The 19,760-nt window shown below is 41.9% G+C and overlaps 1 protein-coding gene across 2 annotated transcripts in view; it reads right to left on the reverse strand.

The window, feature by feature from the left end:
- Window positions 1-524: 524 nt before the first annotated feature.
- Window positions 525-19,760, reverse strand: part of UTP25 (UTP25 small subunit processome component) — a 29,628-nt gene continuing 10,392 nt past the window's right edge. Inside the window, exons 6-12 of one of the 2 annotated variants that reach the window (XM_048843068.2) lie at window positions 17,088-17,498; window positions 15,185-15,404; window positions 13,256-13,458; window positions 11,768-11,950; window positions 10,238-10,350; window positions 9,485-9,730; window positions 525-2,208 (exon numbers count right to left, since the gene is read on the reverse strand). In XM_048843068.2, the coding sequence (XP_048699025.2) occupies window positions 1,962-2,208; window positions 9,485-9,730; window positions 10,238-10,350; window positions 11,768-11,950; window positions 13,256-13,458; window positions 15,185-15,404; window positions 17,088-17,498 (1,623 nt within the window). In that variant the 3' untranslated portion in view covers window positions 525-1,961. Of the gene's footprint in view, window positions 2,209-3,088; window positions 3,977-9,484; window positions 9,731-10,237; window positions 10,351-11,767; window positions 11,951-13,255; window positions 13,459-15,184; window positions 15,405-17,087; window positions 17,499-19,760 lie in introns of those variants that run through there. The other variant, XM_048843069.2, reaches the window with a different exon arrangement.

The following is a 19,760-nucleotide window of genomic DNA, read 5'->3' on the forward strand; positions in this document are numbered from 1 at the left end:
GAGGGGCAGGGCTTATCACACACCCCTCTGGTCTGCATCTCCTATTGGCTAGCTTAAGCAGTGCGCTGCCTTGGCATATCAATTTAAGGCATGTCTCTCCTCCCTTCATTGTAAATGGAGCCTAGGCACCCAGCTCAGGCTTTGTGGATTGCAGCATCTTCTAGGTGCCTAAAAGTCAGGCTCCACAGTGCTCAGCATTGTAACTGGGCCTTAGTGCCTCACTAAAATAGAAAGCAAACAGCTGTATAGACTTATGCTTCTAAAGGGCTGAACTGACAGCTCATACTGACAATAGCAACAGATGATCACCTCAGATAAACATCTGACAATATTATAATAATGATTATGATATGGGAACAGGCTGAAATTATGCAGTGTTACCACAATATGTACTTGTTTACCGGAGTTAAATTTTCCCTGTTTATATACACACTAACCACTATTTTGAGAGCAGATAGCAAAACATTATATGTTATATATTAGCCTGTAGCAACTCAGTTTAATTAAGGATCAGGGAAAGGAGAGGAATTCCTTAAGCTTTATTACAGCATGGACCACACTTTAGATAGCTTGAAGGCATTTCCCTTCCCACTTTGGATCACAAAGACCACCAGCCCCTCCATCCACAATCAGATAATGTCCCTATGGCAACTACAATTGCTTATATGGAAAAGTAAACATTAGGAAAGTATTTGATATATTTTTGGCTTCTTTTCATGACACAATTCCTGTAAACAAGGAGAGGCAGCACAGCTCTCCATAGATGAGGGCTTTGGACCACAAACCACAGAATGAGATCGCTGACTTTGAGGTATTCAGAAACTCATGAAGGGCATGTCTACACAGCAAAGAAAAACCTGCAGCTGGCCCATGCCAGCTGCCAAGGGCACATGGGTTTGGGCTGCAGGGCTGTTTCATTGCTGGGTAGACTTCCAGGCTCAGGCTGGAAGGGTCCCAGACTCAGGGTCCAGCCTGAGATTGAAGTCCACCCAGCAATGAAACAGCCCCACAGCCTGAGTCAGCTGGCATGGGCCAGCTGCGGGTTTTTCTTTGCTGTGTAGACATACTCCAAGTAATTTTGCAAACTGTCTATGAAGAGTTTGGATTGGTTTTCAGCAGTCTATGCCTGTGCTTTGGTGATCTTGTAACTAGGTGTGCACACTGGGGATCTGCACACATAAGGGAAGTGTGCAGAAAAGCACAATGGTGTGCATTTAGCTTTGAAAGTATAGTGTTAATAAAACTTAAACACTGGGACTGAAATTAGCATTGTAAGGATGGAATGTGGTGAAATTTTGACCATTTAATCAGTCCGAGTGAAGATCCATTAACTCCTACCCCAAATTGTTCTCAAAGGGCCAAGTCAAGGTGTTTTCAGCTACTCACTCAATGACATGCTTGGGTTACAGAGGCCCCCCGTGTCTAATGGCTCTGCCTATGCCCTGCCCTCAACTGAGGGGCAATGTGGGGTGTAAGGAGTGCAGAATGTCTTGCATGAACACACTCAACATCTGGAAGAATTTCCCCCGAACGAGACAGCGGAAAGTTGCGTTTGATGAAGGAACATAGGGAGCTTCTGACGACGGAGAATGGGGGAAAGGGAGTGCCATCGTCTAACAACGAGGCATTTTTCACCCCACAACTATTTACTGAACATTTTCCAGGATGCAGACAGAGCACAGGGGGTAAGTTAGCCAGGAAAGTCAAGGTTTTTTTTAAGCTTGTGCACTTACACAAAAGCAGCAGCACACGTGCTTTGCTTAAATGGCACCTTTCACTTCCCTCTTTGGCTTAAGTGGGAGTATTTAAATATACAAACTAACCCTGTAAAACAAGATCCAACAAAATATTTTTGATACATCTTCTCCTCCCCAAACCCTTATTTAAAAAACAGCATCACTGTGCATGTTAGACAAAAAGATCCAAGTCCATACAACAAGAGTCCCGGTCCATGACTTTGTTCATTCATTTTCTCCAGTAACAAAAAGGTGCACGTTTTTCTTAGACTGCAGCATCTGAGCAGCACGATCTACACCTACCACAGCAGCCAACTTCTGAGCTTCATACTTTGAATAGATAACAGTACAAGTCCAAGTAGCTTCCTCTCCACTGGCTGTGGCCGTCAGCATATTACAAACCTCGCTGTAGAAATGGGGGTAGGTCGGTAACTCATAGAAAATGAGGTTTCTGATGCCCCTTATTAGGTATCTAAATTAGGGAAAAATACCATTATCACAATCTTGTATTCTGCAATCTGATTTCAGAAACTCTTTATTTACACTGTCCATTTATGAAAGTTACATAGTAAATTCAGGACTCAATCCTGTGAGGCTCTGAGCTCTCCCAGTTCCCTGACTTCAATTGGAGTTAAGTGCACTCAGCCTCTTCCATGACTGAGCTCTGCGAGTCCAGTGCTACATCCACTGATGGCTGGGAGTCTTGACATTGACTTAAACAGAAACAGAATTTAGAGCTTAATCCTGCTAGGTATTGGGCACTTCCTGAAAAGCGCTGAGCACCATCAACTCCCACTGAACTCAAACTTTTTGGATTTAATCCTAATACAGTAAAACTTGGTCAAACTAAGGCCCTGGTCCTGCAAAGGGATTCACATGGGTAGTGTGCCCCAGCGGTGTCCAAATTAAACCAGTGCAATTCAATGGGGTTGTACAAATCCACTCACAGAGATCCCTTTTCTGGCTTAAATTTAGATAATAGGGGTTTTTTTTGGCTCTATCTCCTCCCCCCCCCTCCACCCGACATACATCACTGAAATAAAATCCAAATCCCCTTTAGCAATACATTAGGAGTTACCAGAGGAGTAGAATGTAGACTAGTTTAAGTGTCTGATCGCTTAAAATGCTTTTACAACATCCAAGGATGTAACAACAGCCAAAAGACTGTTGGAATCTTGGAACAATCTTACGTATGTGCTAGTCAGAACAAAAACCGGTTCAGAACCGGGATTTCCGTTCCACAGAAAATTCCAACATTTCAAAACAAGATTTGTTCTCAGTCAGAACGAATAACTGAAATATCATGCAAAAAGAAAATTAAAACCGATTCAGAATCATCAAAAATGTTTTATTTTGACCAATGTTATGCATTTTTACTTTTTTCCGTTGAAAATTTCATCAAAATTTTATCAAATGTTGCACAGGAAAGTTTAGACTAGACTAAACAGCATTTTCAAACAGAAAACTATTCCATCAAAAAAACCTGATCAGCTGTAGTCAGGAATAAGCACTTTTTCTGAATAGCCTTGATTTGTCACTTACACATCTGGACTTTTTTCCCCCTTCTTTAAAATCCAGCATTAACTTAGTTTTAATGCTTTTTCCTAGACTATTGTGGAGAGGAAGGGAGAAGAAATCAACTACAGAAATACCCAAATGTATATATTAAAACCTGAAGAGAGACACCCTGGGAAGCTGTCACACTACCAGCCTAAGCACTCTACATGCTGTAAGAGTCACTATATGGTTTACTGCACCAAAGAGAGGACTTGAGAACTGGACACTCCAGAATTCTAAACCTGGCTCTGCTATAATTTCCTTCGAGAGGGCCTTGGGCAAGTCCTTTAACCTCCCTGCCTCAGTTTGCAAAATGTTAATATTGTTATCTCTCTGCCACATAGGGAACTTATGGAGAATGAGTGAATAGTTGTAAGGCACTTGAAAGATGCAGGGCCAAATTCGACCTTGATGTAAGTCTATGTCAACTCCAACCCTGTCCACTTTGGCCCCTAAAATGCTAAGTATTACCATTTCAAGAAAGTTACTTAGAATATGGGTTTAAACCAGAAAAGTTATATTCTAAAGGGCCAAAAAGGCTAGAGTTGGGGGGAGGGGAGAGAAAGAGAATGCTCAAACCAACAACAAAAAACCCAACACACTCTGCTGGATGATCTGTATTACTGAAAATAGCAAGACCCTTATACTCAGATGATGGATGTTGAAGAGATGGCTCTGCGATACTGTAAAATTCAAAGGATACAGGATGTGAGTGTTTCAGGTCAATTTATGGGCACAAAGCTTATGTTTTCACTGCCTTTTTTTAAGATGAGATTTCCAAGTTAGTCTACATCCTGCTGTACAGAGATTGGGAGAGTCATGTGGGGACATTCTTCCTGAGGCAATGCTGGGAGCACTGAGCAGCTGTAAAAAGAAAAGGAGTACTTGTGGCACCTTAGAGACTAACCAATTTATTTGAGCATGAGCTTTCGTGAGCTACAGCTCACTTCATCAGATGTTTACCGTGGAAACTGCAGCAGACTTTATATACACACAGAGAATATGAAACAATACCTCCTCCCACCCCACTGTCCTGCTGGTAATAGCTTATCTAAAGTGATCAACAGGTGGGCCATTTCCAGCACAAATCCAGGTTCTCTCACCCTCCACCCCCCCACACAAATTCACTCTCCTGCTGGTGCTAGCCCATCCAAAGTGACAACTCTTTACATAATCAAGTCGGGCTATTTCCTGCATAGATCAAGGTTTTCTCACATCCCCCCCACCCCCATACACACACAAACTCACTCTCCTGCTGGTAATAGCTCATCTAAACTGACCACTCTCCAGGTTTAAATCCAAGTTAAACCAGAACATCTGGGGGGGGGGGGGGGGGGCTAGGAAAAAACAAGAGGAAACAGGCTACCTTGCATAATGACTTAGCCACTCCCAGTCTCTATTTAAGCCTAAATTAATAGTATCCAATTTGCAAATGAATTCCAATTCAGCAGTTTCTCGCTGGAGTCTGGATTTGAAGTTTTTTTGTTTTAAGATAGCGACCTTCATGTCTGTGATTGCGTGACCAGACAGATTGAAGTGTTCTCCGACTGGTTTATGAATGTTATAATTCTTGACATCTGATTTGTGTCCATTTAGTCTTTTACGTAGAGACTGTCCAGTTTGACCAATGTACATGGCAGAGGGGCATTGCTGGCACATGATGGCATATATCACATTGGTGGATGTGCAGGTGAACGAGCCTCTGATAGTGTGGCTGATGTTATTAGGCCCTGTGATGGTGTCCCCTGAATAGATATGTGGGCACAATTGGCAACGGGCTTTGTTGCAAGGATAAGTTCCTGGGTTAGTGGTTCTGTTGTGTGGTATGTGGTTGTTGGTGAGTATTTGCTTCAGGTTGCGGGGCTGTCTGTAGGCAAGGACTGGCCTGTCTCCCAAGACTTGTGAGAGTGTTGGGTCATCCTTTAGGATAGGTTGTAGATCCTTAATAATGCGTTGGAGGGGTTTTAGTTGGGGGCTGAAGGTGACCGCTAGTGGCGTTCTGTTATTTTCTTTGTTAGGCCTGTCCTGTAGTAGGTAACTTCTGGGAACTCTTCTGGCTCTATCAATCTGTTTCTTTACTTCTGCAGGTGGGTATTGTAGTTGTAAGAAAGCTTGACAGAGATCTTGTAGGTGTTTGTCTCTGTCTGAGGGGTTGGAGCAAATGCGGTTGTATCGCAGAGCTTGGCTGTAGACGATGGATCGTGTGGTGTGGTCAGGGTGAAAGCTGGAGGCATGCAGGTAGGAATAGCGGTCAGTAGGTTTCCGGTATAGGGTGGTGTTTATGTGGCCATTGTTTATTAGCACTGTAGTGTCCAGGAAGTGGATCTCTTGTGTGGACTGGACCAGGCTGAGGTTGGTGGTGGGATGGAAATTGTTGAAATCATGGTGGAATTCCTCAAGGGCTTCTTTTCCATGGGTCCAGATGATGAAGATGTCATCAATATAGCGCAAGTAGAGTAGGGGCTTTAGGGGACGAGAGCTGAGGAAGCGTTGTTCTAAATCAGCCATAAAAATGTTGGCATACTGTGGGGCCATGCGGGTACCCATAGCAGTGCCGCTGATCTGAAGGTATACATTGTCCCCAAATGTGAAATAGTTATGGGTAAGGACAAAGTCAAAGTTCAGCCACCAGGTTAGCCGTGACATTATCGGGGATAGTGTTCTTGACGGCTTGTAGTCCATCTTTGTGTGGAATGTTGGTGTAACCTTCCACACAAACTTCCTCGTGGCTGGATTTTACTAAAACTAGACAAGCCATTTACAACGCACACTTTGCTTCTCTACAAAAGAAAAAAGACACTAAACTTTCTAAACTACTACATGCTACAAGGGGCCACAGCAATGGTTCCCTCACCCCACCTAGCAATATTGTTAACCTATCCAACTATACTCTCAGCCCAGCAGAAGCAGCTGTTCTATCTCGGGGCCTCTCCTTCTGCCCCTCCACCCCCATGAACATGATACAGTTCTGTGGTGACCTAGAATCCTATTTTCGACGTCTCCGTCTCAAGGAATATTTCCAAAATACCTCTGAACAACATACTAATCCACAGAGGTCTCCCTGCCAACACTACAGAAAGAGGGATTCTAGATGGACTCCTCCTGAAGGTCGAAACAGCAGACTGGACTTCTACATAGAGTGCTTCCGCCGACGTGCACGGGCTGAAATTGTGGAAAAGCAGCATCACTTGCCCCATAACCTCAGCCATGCGGAACGCAATGCCATCCACAGCCTCAGAAACAACTCTGACATCATAATCAAAAAGGCTGACAAAGGAGGTGCTGTTGTCATCATGAATAGGTCGGAATATGAACAAGAGGCTGCTCGGCAGCTCTCCAACACGAGTTTCTACAAGCCATTACCCTATGATCCCACTGAGAGTTACCAAAAGCAACTACAGCATTTGCTCAAGAAACTTCCTGAAAAAGCACAAGATCAAATCCGCACAGACACACCCCTGGAACCCCGACCTGGGATATTCTATCTACTACCCAAGATCCATAAACCTGGAAATCCTGGGTGCCCCATCATCTCAGGCATTGGCACCCTGACAGCAGGATTGTCTGGCTATGTAGACTCCCTCCTCAGGCCCTACGCTACCAGCACTCCCAGCTACCTTCGAGACACCACTGACTTCCTGAGGAAACTTCAATCCATCGGTGATCTTCCTGATAACACCATCCTGGCTACTATGGATGTAGAAGCCCTCTACACCAACATTCCACACAAAGATGGACTACAAGCCGTCAAGAACACTATCCCCGATAATGTCACGGCTAACCTGGTGGCTGAACTTTGTCCTTACCCATAACTATTTCACATTTGGGTGAATGTATACCTTTCAGCGGCACTGCTATGGGTACCCGCATGGCCCCACAGTATGCCAACATTTTTATGGCTGATTTAGAACAACGCTTCCTCAGCTCTCGTCCCCTAAAGCCCCTACTCTACTTGCGCTATATTGATGACATCTTCATCATCTGGACCCATGGAAAAGAAGCCCTTGAGGAATTCCACCATGATTTCAACAATTTCCATCCCACCACCAACCTCAGCCTGGTCCAGTCCACACAAGAGATCCACTTCCTGGACACTACAGTGCTAATAAACAATGGCCACATAAACACCACCCTATACCGGAAACCTACTGACCGCCATTCCTACCTGCATGCCTCCAGCTTTCACCCTGACCACACCACACGATCCATCGTCTACAGCCAAGCTCTGCGATACAACCGCATTTGCGCCAACCCCTCAGACAGAGACAAACACCTACAAGATCTCTGTCAAGCTTTCTTACAACTACAATACCCACCTGCAGAAGTAAAGAAACAGATTGATAGAGCCAGAAGAGTTCCCAGAAGTTACCTACTACAGGACAGGCCTAACAAAGAAAATAACAGAACGCCACTAGCGGTCACCTTCAGCCCCCAACTAAAACCCCTCCAACGCATTATTAAGGATCTACAACCTATCCTAAAGGATGACCCAACACTCTCACAAGTCTTGGGAGACAGGCCAGTCCTTGCCTACAGACAGCCCCGCAACCTGAAGCAAATACTCACCAACAACCACATACCACACAACAGAACCACTAACCCAGGAACTTATCCTTGCAACAAAGCCCGTTGCCAATTGTGCCCACATATCTATTCAGGGGACACCATCACAGGGCCTAATAACATCAGCCACACTATCAGAGGCTCGTTCACCTGCACATCCACCAATGTGATATATGCCATCATGTGCCAGCAATGCCCCTCTGCCATGTACATTGGTCAAACTGGACAGTCTCTACGTAAAAGACTAAATGGACACAAATCAGATGTCAAGAATTATAACATTCATAAACCAGTCGGAGAACACTTCAATCTGTCTGGTCACGCAATCACAGACATGAAGGTCGCTATCTTAAAACAAAAAAACTTCAAATCCAGACTCCAGCGAGAAACTGCTGAATTGGAATTCATTTGCAAATTGGATACTATTAATTTAGGCTTAAATAGAGACTGGGAGTGGCTAAGTCATTATGCAAGGTAGCCTGTTTCCTCTTGTTTTTTCCTAGCCCCCCCCCCCAGATGTTCTGGTTTAACTTGGATTTAAACCTGGAGAGTGGTCAGTTTAGATGAGCTATTACCAGCAGGAGAGTGAGTTTGTGTGTGTATGGGGGTGGGGGGGATGTGAGAAAACCTTGATCTATGCAGGAAATAGCCCGACTTGATTATGTAAAGAGTTGTCACTTTGGATGGGCTAGCACCAGCAGGAGAGTGAATTTGTGTGGGGGGGTGGAGGGTGAGAGAACCTGGATTTGTGCTGGAAATGGCCCACCTGTTGATCACTTTAGATAAGCTATTACCAGCAGGACAGTGGGGTGGGAGGAGGTATTGTTTCATATTCTCTGTGTGTATATAAAGTCTGCTGCAGTTTCCACGGTAAACATCTGATGAAGTGAGCTGTAGCTCACGAAAGCTCATGCTCAAATAAATTGGTTAGTCTCTAAGGTGCCACAAGTACTCCTTTTCTTTTTGCGAATACAGACTAACACGGCTGTTCCTCTGAAACCTGAGCAGCTGTAGGTGCTCTTCTGAATGTAATTTAGCAGAGACCCTGACCCTGACTTGTGCTCAATAAGGATCCTATAACTTTTACGCAAGGTCAGTTTCATCAGCCTCTGGGCTCCTAGCAGAATCCTACTTTTGTAATTTCGGGTTGCCTTACTAAATTCTACTGTTTCAAGTAGAAAACTTACTATGGGCCCCCTAAAAACTCTCTTAGTAGTGCTGCTGTCACGGAACAAACTCCATGTTCCTTTCCAGAGGTGAAAGGAATTATCCCAACACAGATGCAGACTGTGATGACTATGAGGACAATTCTGGATGGTGCTGTGTTCCTGCAGATGTCAGTGGGGAGTTGGGTGCATTTACCAACTCCCAACATTGAACCCTGTACAGTATTTAATGTATTATTAAATATTTAAGGGAATACTTGCCATTGTTGTTTGTGTTAATATTTCATGAGTCTCCTACTTCAATCTAAGAAGGATTCTCCAAACAGGTTACACTGGTTCACGAACCAGACCACCACCACCCATCCATTACTGCTAGTTTGAGGCTAGCATATCCCAAGGGCAAGACTTTGCCTTCAGATTTCCATATGTGCATCTCAAAGCAGAATCTGGCCCATGACTTACCTTTTGTAAAAGTGGAAGCGTTCAGTGAAAATTAAGAACTGCTTCTCTCCCTTGAGGAAGAACTGTCTTGCTCTGGAGATACCAGATCTTTTGGTGTATTCACAGATATGTGTAAAATTCAGCTCTTCCTTCTTGAAGTAATTTCGAAGACGCACATAGTCGAAATACGATGGAATGTAAATGAGTGTATGTGACATGATTGCATCACGATACTCAGGCAAAACTTTGTCAATGAAGAACTGAAACCTGGGTTAAGAAAATGCACATGAATATTATCCTGAGTCAATACCCATCTTTCCAATATGTAAAGGAGCTTTCTTAAGAAGGGGGGGGGGGGGGGGGGGGGGGGAAGAAACCTTACCAAAAAAAAAAACCAAAAAAAGAACACCAACCCCCTCCCCCCCCACAACTCCCAAACATTATTATTCTGTGTCACAGTCAAAAAACTCTTTAAACTGACCAAGGTTTCCAGACTTGAGAAGGGCTAAATACAAAGGTACATCAGTGTAAGGGTTCTGTGATGTTGTTTATAATATTTACAAAGAAAAATGCAGGGAGCGAGGACTAGGGGAGAGAAAAGTACCAGTGCATTTATTTGACTGCAGTGTCTAACCCGCATCTCATGAGCGATAAGAGCACACATTACTATTTACTATTTCATTATTTTTAGGTACACCTGCCCTGTGGGCCCTAGAGTGCACTAAACTGGACTAGGCACTGGGGCATAGCAGAATGGTTTCGGCAACAGATTACCTTGCATCTATTACAGAAATAGAACTTTCAGCTTCCAGCCTTCGGAAGACATGAGGAAGCTGTACCACAACATGGCTAATGGAGCCAATCGAGGGTACGTTCCTTACAGCTACCTGCAGAGGGTAAGTCAAACAGTTAGAGAAGCAGTGAAACGTAAGTGGTGTTTAAAAAGCCTTCACATTCTAATCAGTTTTCAGTTGATGACATACTCGTTCAAAACAGCCTCGTTTGTTGCCTGAAGAAGTCAATAGAGAACTACTGGCAGCCCTACTTCCACACAGAATCTGTGTAACTATACATGACATGGCAACTAGGAGGATATGGGAGTGGGAACTAACTCACTGCTTTCTGTATGCCTTTTGCTCGTCTTGGACAATGGTCATTTTCACTTTCTGGTTCTCATGGATTAATTCAATGCTATAGTATTTGGCTTGCAAGCAAGTTAGAGAGAATGTAACATGTAAGCAAAAATGCCATTGGAAACTCCCCCCCCCCCCCCCCAAAAAAAAACAAAAAAAAACCCCACAACCCCTCTATTAATAGTCAGGTTTATAAGATTCGATACAAAACCAATCCCTAAAATTTGACCTGAAACTTTGTCACATCAGGAGTCTCTGTAACGACTCTGTGTTCGCACAGTGCCTAGCACAATGGGGTCCTTTCTTGGCTGGCTCTTAGGCACTGCCATAATGAACACATTAAATAAAAAAAACAAATCTAATAGATCAAATAAAATTGCAATGGAATCTCTGGGTATAAGAATGGTTGCTTAAGGCAATAGTTTGCCATTGGAGATCGTTCTTAGTGCAGGCTGCACTGTCCTGTAGATTAAAAACTGATGTGCATTATATGAATTATTGGCACATGCACAAACAATAGGAATTTCTATTGCTGTTTCTTCATGTTGAAGATTAACGTGGCATCTTGTCAGAGGGTGGCTGGCCCTTCTAAAGGGAGACAGGTCACAGTCCACTGTGAGGGCAGCTTGTTTGCCTCCACAGTGAAGAAACTGAACTGTCACCTGACAGCCATGTGACTAAACCAGGCCTACGGGGCCTGGCCTCTCAGGGGATGGTCTGCAGAGTGAAGCTGCAGGATGAGAGAGTCTCCTGCTTTGGTCCATAAGGAAGGGACCAAAGGGAGTTATGGTTGAGCAGAAACCTGCAGCTGCCGGTTTAGTTTTCCTTTTGCAGAGAAGACAAAGAAGGCAGGATCGACCTTGTGTCTTCTCCAGAGGCTCAGAGAACCATCAGAGGCAAGACCTCAGGGATGAGGGGCTGGGCCCAGCTTAAGATTGGGTAGAATAACTTTATGTTATTTAAACCAAACCCAAAGAATGGCCACCAGACTCATTAAAGGTGCTTTTGGGGGGGGGGGGGGGGGGGGGGGTTAGAGTTATTGAGGAATCAAGAGGGGAAACTGAGCTAGGGTGCAGCAAAAAGTCACCCCTGGCCACAAGGACACGTAGGAAGCAGCTGATCCTGTTACCTCCAAAATCTAAGATAGTTATTGGCCTGTCCATGAACTCACCTGGCCTCTGTAATTGAAGCAGTTCTTATTGAAGATAGAGTTAATCTGGGGATCTTGAAGAGCACTAAACAGTAGCGTTTGACGATAATACTTTGACCAGTTATTCAGATTCAGCATGCGCACTCGTGAAAAATCTACACCATGGGACTCCAAAGGAAGGAGGTTGAGGTGGTTCATTAGGTGCTTTAAATGAAGAGAAACAGATGTATGTGACTTTAGACCACGAACGCACACTTGGCAAGTAAGTTAACTGCACTGCGAAAGTGAGTGGAAATGAACAAGTCAGCCGACAGCATAACAAACTAGCAGCCTCCCAAAACACAGCTTTCTGGATCCTGCTCACTCATCAGATGAACAGAAATTTAATTAGGCCCTGTAAAAAGAAATCTAGTAGGTCATTAGCTCCGCAGACTTTAGAAGCTTAAAGTGAAGTAGATTTCATTGTTGGTATGGTCCCAGCTCCTGATTTCCTCCCCATGTTGGACCAGTTCCAGAAACTTTAGACCTAATCAATAAAGCCCAAGTGGAACCCACATAGCACTTAGTGAGAGTTATGAACACAGATGGTGAACTCATCCCTGTGCAGAGGAGACAGCACCAGGCTTATGTGCCACATCAGTGAATTTCACTCAGAGAAGCTTCTGGATTGGCATCAATGAATGCATTTTTTGTTAATATTCAGTTTTATGCTCCCCCCCCCCCCCGGGACACATTACTTAAAAAAGACACTCTCCAAGCTCACTTCTGAAAGCACAGTGTTAACAGTGCTTCTTAAATCTTAGGAATTTATACCCGGGCACCTTAGTAGGGTGTTTCAGTCCAGCAGTCTCATGGAAATCTGCTTTGTTTTAATATACGGAACAATGTATTTTTCCCCCGAAAGATACAGAGCTCACATTTTAAGTAATAATTCAAGGAGTGTTTATGAATTACCTAAATTCGGCAACCATCGCGATGCTAACCCGGCTAAGCCAAATTCCAAGGCAGACAGAAAGCAACTTCCTTCCCAAGTTCTAAACATAGTTACAATCAGATACAGTTTTCTACTTTATTTTCTGACCTGAAATGTTGTCTAATATTACTGTAAACTGCCGTACAACTGCTATGTTCCCTCCCAGAAGTGAGTGAAGCGATCCCTGCTATCTTCCTCATAGGGCTGTTCCAAGATTTAATCAACACTTCACAGAAATTTGGATAAAATGTGCTACTGAAATGCCAAATATTGAGACCTACAGAGTAAAAGTGCTGAGTATTACTGAAATCCAAGGAGGATCATAGGCCTAGCAGACTTCAGCATGCATCTGTAATTTTAGGACAAAATTACTTTTAGCATATGAAAATGTTAGTGAGATGAAACATTATTAAGTGGGGGAAGAGAGAGAGAAAATGAAAATTTGACACAGAGTTTATTGCTAGGGATGAATTACCTCACTAGTTAGACATAGCATAAGCATGTCAAACAAAGTAATATTGGGTGAAAAAACCTACCAGAATATGTTCCCAATTCTGCATCAGGTAAACATCTGCTTGATCAATTATAAGAATTTCTATCGATGAGAGGAAATCAAAATCTCTCTTCTTCTCCCCCTCTGCCCCAATAATGGTCCTCAAGCCAAGGGGAGAGGCAATGATGATATCAGAAGAGTAAAATGGTGCATATAATCGCATGCTCTTTTGAAGAACAGCAACCCCTGTCCAATAAAAACCAAAAAAAGTCAAACATACTAAGAAAATACTGCTGTTTGATCACCATACTTCCTTTCCCCCCCATCCCAAAGGGTCATGCAATGAAAAAACCCACAATTCTCTCTCCTTCTCCCCCACCCCCAGTTTATACCCTTCCCCTTTAAATGTTGTTGTAATCATTATCTTACTCTGTCCAAGGAGAACTGGATGGAGCACCTTTAAAAATATATCAATACCATTCACAGATCCATAGGTTACTAAAACACAACACTCCCCTCCTTCATAAAGGCAGGATGACCCATTCTGCTCTCAATACCATCAATGCCAGTTTGGAGTAACTTTATGGGCACTGGTTCTACACTAGCATAATATATCAGGCATGCTGGGCTGACCTAGGTACTGTTTCTTTTGTACAAAAATAAAGTGATGAGTTAGTTATCCAGGTCATGACTACACCATTGATGGTATTTGGGCCCACAGCTTTCTGTGCCCGAGTTAGACACTTTAAGTCAGGAATTCTACCCAATGGCAAAACTCCCACTGACTTCAACAGGGCCAGGGTTTTACCTTTTGTATTTTAAAAGCTCCTCACTGGAAATCAAGCCAAAGAAATAAGCTACCAGAGGGCATAAACACACAAGACAGAGTTGCAATTCAATGTAACAAAAACATTGACAAATATTTTGTAAAAATATTAAAAATAATAATGAACTAGTAGAGTTTAAAATGCATTCCCTAATCCATACTAAAAAGGATTTTAGTGCCTAGATAACATGGTGATAGATGCCATCACAATGCTGCTACAAGATGACAGATGACGATTTCCTCTCTATTCAGATGTGCATTTCTTCACAGCAGTAGGTGAATCAGACAGGTTTTTACATGGGATGGGATATTGGAGAGTGATTTGGCTGCAGAAAGCAGCGTAACACTCAGTAAATCACAGCTATTCACTGGTGATGGGGCAAATGCTTGCATTTGCCATGACATTATCAAACATCTTAAGGCCAATTTATCTTTCAAGGGACAATAATTTTAAGAGCCTCTTCTTATCTGTCTAGGTAAGTTTGAACAACCATCTACTCCTCATGGCATCAAGCCACAAGCTAATTATCTGCATACCACACTACCAAGCCAGCATGAAGTTTCAATTTATTAAACAGTCTGGACATTTTCTGCTCAGCTAGTATTCATACTCACTGCCCATCCTTTGCATGCATGAAAGCTCTGCTGGAAATCATATGCAATACAGTAGAAAATTGCTTTGCTCATTACAGAATTTCTAAATTTTCCTCAGGCCATTACTGATTAATAACTTCAGTGCAAACAAACTGCTTTAAAAAAATCAAGAGAAACTATAGTCATTACAGGTGGAAGAGGTCGATTATACCAAGTCCATCCTTTCCCAATTGCAATGTGGATTCCCCCAGCTCCAATAAAAGATGCACTGGGTTTTAAAATTATATTAAACTTGATCTTAACCACGAAGCAGAAAAAGATTTCATAATGTTACTTTACCAAAAAAAAAAAAAAAAAAAAACCAAAACAAACCCTTGACCTGGAATGAAATTTTCAAGAGTACCTAAACTGCATTTTCAAGAGTGATTTAGGCACTTAGGAGCCTAAGCTTAATTGGAAGTCAACAGAAATTAGGCTCCTAAGTCATTTAGGAAAACTGTATTCCTGCTCTTTAATTTTAGAACTAAAATACTCATCAAATGATTTTATTACCTATCCTGAAATGATCATCGATGTTGCCTGCAAACACAGCTTCATAATCTTCAGGTCTTTTCAGGTTGGGAGGTTTCTCATCTGGATCAGAACCAAACTCCCCTTTGAAGCGCTTTTTGTTACTTACATCTATTTGTTTTTTACTCTCTGACTCAAGGAGGCTGATGAAAATCTGCACCACGCGTAAGGCAGATTCACGGAAGGGCACTACTATCAGCACCTGTATGGACCAACACAATTACAAAAGGATAACTTTCCTTGGTAACGAGGTCTTCTCTAGAGAAGAAGGGAATGCACATCAACCTATGAAGCACAAAAAATACACAGATGCCTGAATTTTATTTATTATTGCACATAGTACCCATTATTGTGCCATCTGGATTAAAGGAAATATAGGTCCCTTGCAAACAAATTCTAAGGTAGAGGGTTATGCCTGAGTGATGAAAGCCTGACTGAACAGATATGATTGGGTCCAGAAGCTGGCTCAGTGAAGTGCTTCAAAACGCACTTCCACTAAAACAAGCCTTAGCTGCTGGCTTCCAAACACCTTATTGCGAGTCAGCTATAAGTGACTCAGCTGGAACAGGAAATGCAATGTGTAAACTTAAGCCCCCTTTTCTGTGAGCAAAGAGGAACCACTGGAAGATGAACCTGTGAAGTTCTGCTGTACAATGGATGGGGCTAGATGCCCAGGTGCTTACTCCCAACCGTGGTCTGGAGCTCAGCTCTGCAAAGGACACTCTGGTCATTAGCATGCAGGGCATGGACAAGACACGGCCCACTGGCACCAGAGGATTTTCCACTCTGCAGATCCTTCTATTCTCCCCACACAAGCTAGCAAAGCCCCGCACACAGATTATCCAGCCAAATGGTGGGAGTCGCCTCTACACAGCTACTTGGACTTGGTGCCGTATTTGGATCTAAGTTCGGTTCTAGTAAAAAAACCACCCAAAATACCTAAATAAACTAATAGAAGAAAAAAAACCAAACCAGATGGTTTTAAAAGGTAATCAGTCCACAACGTACTGCGACAATCCAACACTGGAACTTTTAAACCAGGCCACTTACACTTCTAGTGACAAATCAGTGCAAACTGAATCCAGCTGTCCATCCATCAGTTTATGGCGGCTTAGTGACATGTTCCCTATCAAGAACATAATTTGATTGCAGGACAGCTCTAATCTGGGCCTCATCACCAATGAAAGGGGAAAGTGGCCTTATTAGAATCTGATGGGACTGGATCCCCTAGGGCCAATACAGATAGGTCCCTGCTGATTTTTAGTTGACATAGCAATAGAGTTATGTAATAACAGCAGAGGAATTTTGGTCCCAAGTTATGCTGCACCGGATACAAAGAACGTCTGAAGCAAAGCGGGACCTGCAATGACAGTAGCCCTTGAGAAACAGGTAGAAGGAAGTGGGAACTCATAAGGCTTTGGCTGAAGAGTAGTGACTATACAGAGCCATTTCCACTGGTCCTAAGGGCAGCACGTGATTTTCTGGGGCAGTCTGTACAGATGTTGACCTCCAACTGCAGCAACAGTATAAGTTGTAAAGGGAGATATGGAGGTTCTTTATTTGCTAGTGTAGCAGGAATGGAATAAGAACAAGGAAGGAGACACACATCGATCTGTAATGGCACTAGAAAAACTCTTCCAACAAAAACAGGTCTCCTGGAATTAGTCTGCCTGCAAAATGTGCAAATTGAAGTTAGCCCTTTTCCCAGACTATTTGCCCTTGCCACTTACAGACAGCTTCAAGACAACACGATCAGCCAGTGTGGAAAGACAAAAATTGGGAACATGTCAAAAGATATAAGAGCTAGTGGATGATAAACTATGATGACATTTGCATGGCAGGGCCAATTACCCAGCAAAAGATTATGCTAATGGAGTCCTCCCACCTTAGGTCTGGTGAGTCCTTGGTCCCTGAAATCATCATTATCAATGGCTGGCTTCTGATCCCTTCGTTTGGCATTATTGCTGAGGACCTGGGCATTTGCCTTCAGGATGTGATTCACTGCATGCAGACAGTAAGCATGACGAACTTCTTCCCCATTCCCTAAAGCAGTTCTTTCTGGGTAGAACAAGTCCTTGTACTGATTCATAATACAAAAGAGTTCCTTTTGTAACAGGGTAAACGGGTGATTGTTCTGTTTAGTTAGTTTGGATAAGAACTGGCTGTTCACTTTTGGCCAGGTGGATTCTAAAGTCTTATGAAGATGAAGCCGTTTCAAATCAGCTTCTTTATCTGGCTTAAAAGTTCTCGGCTGCTGTAACGAAGAAGAAAAAACTAACTGGCCCAGCGTTGGCCACTGGAAAAAAAAAAAAAAGACAAGAAAATCAAACGTGTTACTTTATTACTTAGCACCATACAGCTAAAAATATACATTCCTATGGCAGTTATTTTAATAACATATGAAATACTAGTCTATCAAACTTGATACAAATTTTTCTTCCTTCAACATGCACAATCTCTCAGGCTTGGTCTACATTACAAGTTTTTATTGGTATAGCTACTTCGGTTGGGGGGTGGAAAAAACACCACACCTCTGACCAATGTAGCTATGCCAACAAAACCCATTGCAGATGTAGCTTATTTTGATGGAAGTGGATTTCCAACAACATAGCTAACTTTGCTCAGGGAGGTGGTGTTCTGATATTTGCAAGAAAACTCCTTCTGTCAGCGTAGTCTGCATGTACATTATGGGGCTATGCCAGCATAGCAATGCTGATATAGTCTCCATGGTGTAAACACACCATTTACTTTCTTTACCATATGAAAAATAAGATAATTCACGTAAGCACTTTTTTAAGATCAAAGACCAAATTCAGAGGCGATGTAAATTACATGTTAGTTGCTATGCCTTAAAGAGTTTAACCAGGAAGCATAAGGAAGTGTGATTTACATTCTGAAAGGCCAGAAGCGATGGGTGCAGAGGAAGCAATTAGCAGGGGCAAGTTAAATAAGACTCTAGCTTCTTCTCGCCTCTCACAAAGTAAGTTACACCCTAGCCTCATTTGTTCTCACTTGCACTCAATTTACCAATGTACATCATGCATCAGTTTACAGATCACCTCTGCATTTGTTCTGTGTCTTTACCTATGGCCACCCTTCAACAAAGATCATCATGGCCTACTGTAAGATTCCAATTAAACATCAGACTCCAGCCTGAAGGAGGGTAAGCCAACATATCAGGTGGATAAAAATAAATGATTTAAAGAAACCAAGAAGGAATTTGCATTTTTAATGCAAATTAAGTGATTTTTCTGCATAAGAAAAATATTTGAAATGTTGACAATTTATATTACTACCTAAATTTATTATAATAATTTAAATTAAAGAAAAAATAATATTCAAGCAGTACATTTTTGTTGCCAAAGTTTAAAAAGACACTGATCTGGTGATCCTGTCTAAGCACCTGAACAACAGTTGGACAAAATGCTTGGTCCAACTTTTGACTGCAGTAGTCTCTTCTGCAAGTGCAGAGAGAAATTTTTTCTTTATTTCAGTTTATTAAACTAGAAAAAGCAGAATATGAATAAAAAATGAGGTGTGAATGAAGTTGTAATTCTAAAGTTGTAAAGGATATGGTGAAATAATCAGTTCAATTCATTAACTACAGATATACTTCTTTTGTTTACTAAATCAGGTAGTTTAAAATACAAAACATGTTTTGATAAACTTAGTTTTTTTAATTTATGCATCCAGAACTTAAGGTAGTTTTAATTACTTAACTAATAAAAATTTAAAATACTGTTTTGTAGATTTTTAAACTAAATTCCAATTTCCATTCAAATGCAGCTTGACACAAATCATGAATAAAAAATTAATTTACTGAATAAGAAAATCATTCACCACTTTCTAACATAATAAAAATGTAAAGATTAGGAAGCCATTCAGACATGTTAAGCTATGTAATTGCTTCAATAAATGTGTTTAGATAGAGTATATTCTTTTATTAACAAAAAAGTATCAAATTATACCAATTAATGAGAATCAATGCAAAACAAGATTAAAATTGATTATTCAAACCAAGATTTCTTGCTTGTTGATTAAGATCAGTGATTTGTAATCAATCTACCCTTGTGTTGAATAACTGTGCTCTGTGTGTGTGAGAAAAACTGTTTTCATGGTGACGTAATCTATATGCAACTAGAAGTAACATGTCATGGAGATGAATAATAGGATACAGTAGTCCTAGGACATGAATATCAAGATGTGTTTTATGTGGTTCATTTTAGGACTAGTAGTTAGTCACTACTAGGAGTGCAAAACTAATGATAATTGTTGAGCAAGATGACAAATGAGAAGGACCATCAATTTAAAAATCTAAAACAGATTGCATACCCTTCTAGGCAAGGACTGTATCGATGTTTGGAAAGAGTCTAGCACATTTTGAATGCTATGGCAATCCAAGTAATAAAAAATGATATTCATTTTCTAAAAGTATTGTCTATCTATACAGCTTTGATTCCTACTCATTAGGAGTTTTTCTAAAACTACCAGGACGACAGAGTTGACAGCTGCAGCTTACTTCTTGGATAATTTATCCAAGATGTTACATGTGCTGGGC

This window comes from Caretta caretta, chromosome 3 (genome assembly GCF_965140235.1).
Source record: "Caretta caretta isolate rCarCar2 chromosome 3, rCarCar1.hap1, whole genome shotgun sequence".
NCBI lineage: Eukaryota > Metazoa > Chordata > Testudines > Cheloniidae > Caretta > Caretta caretta.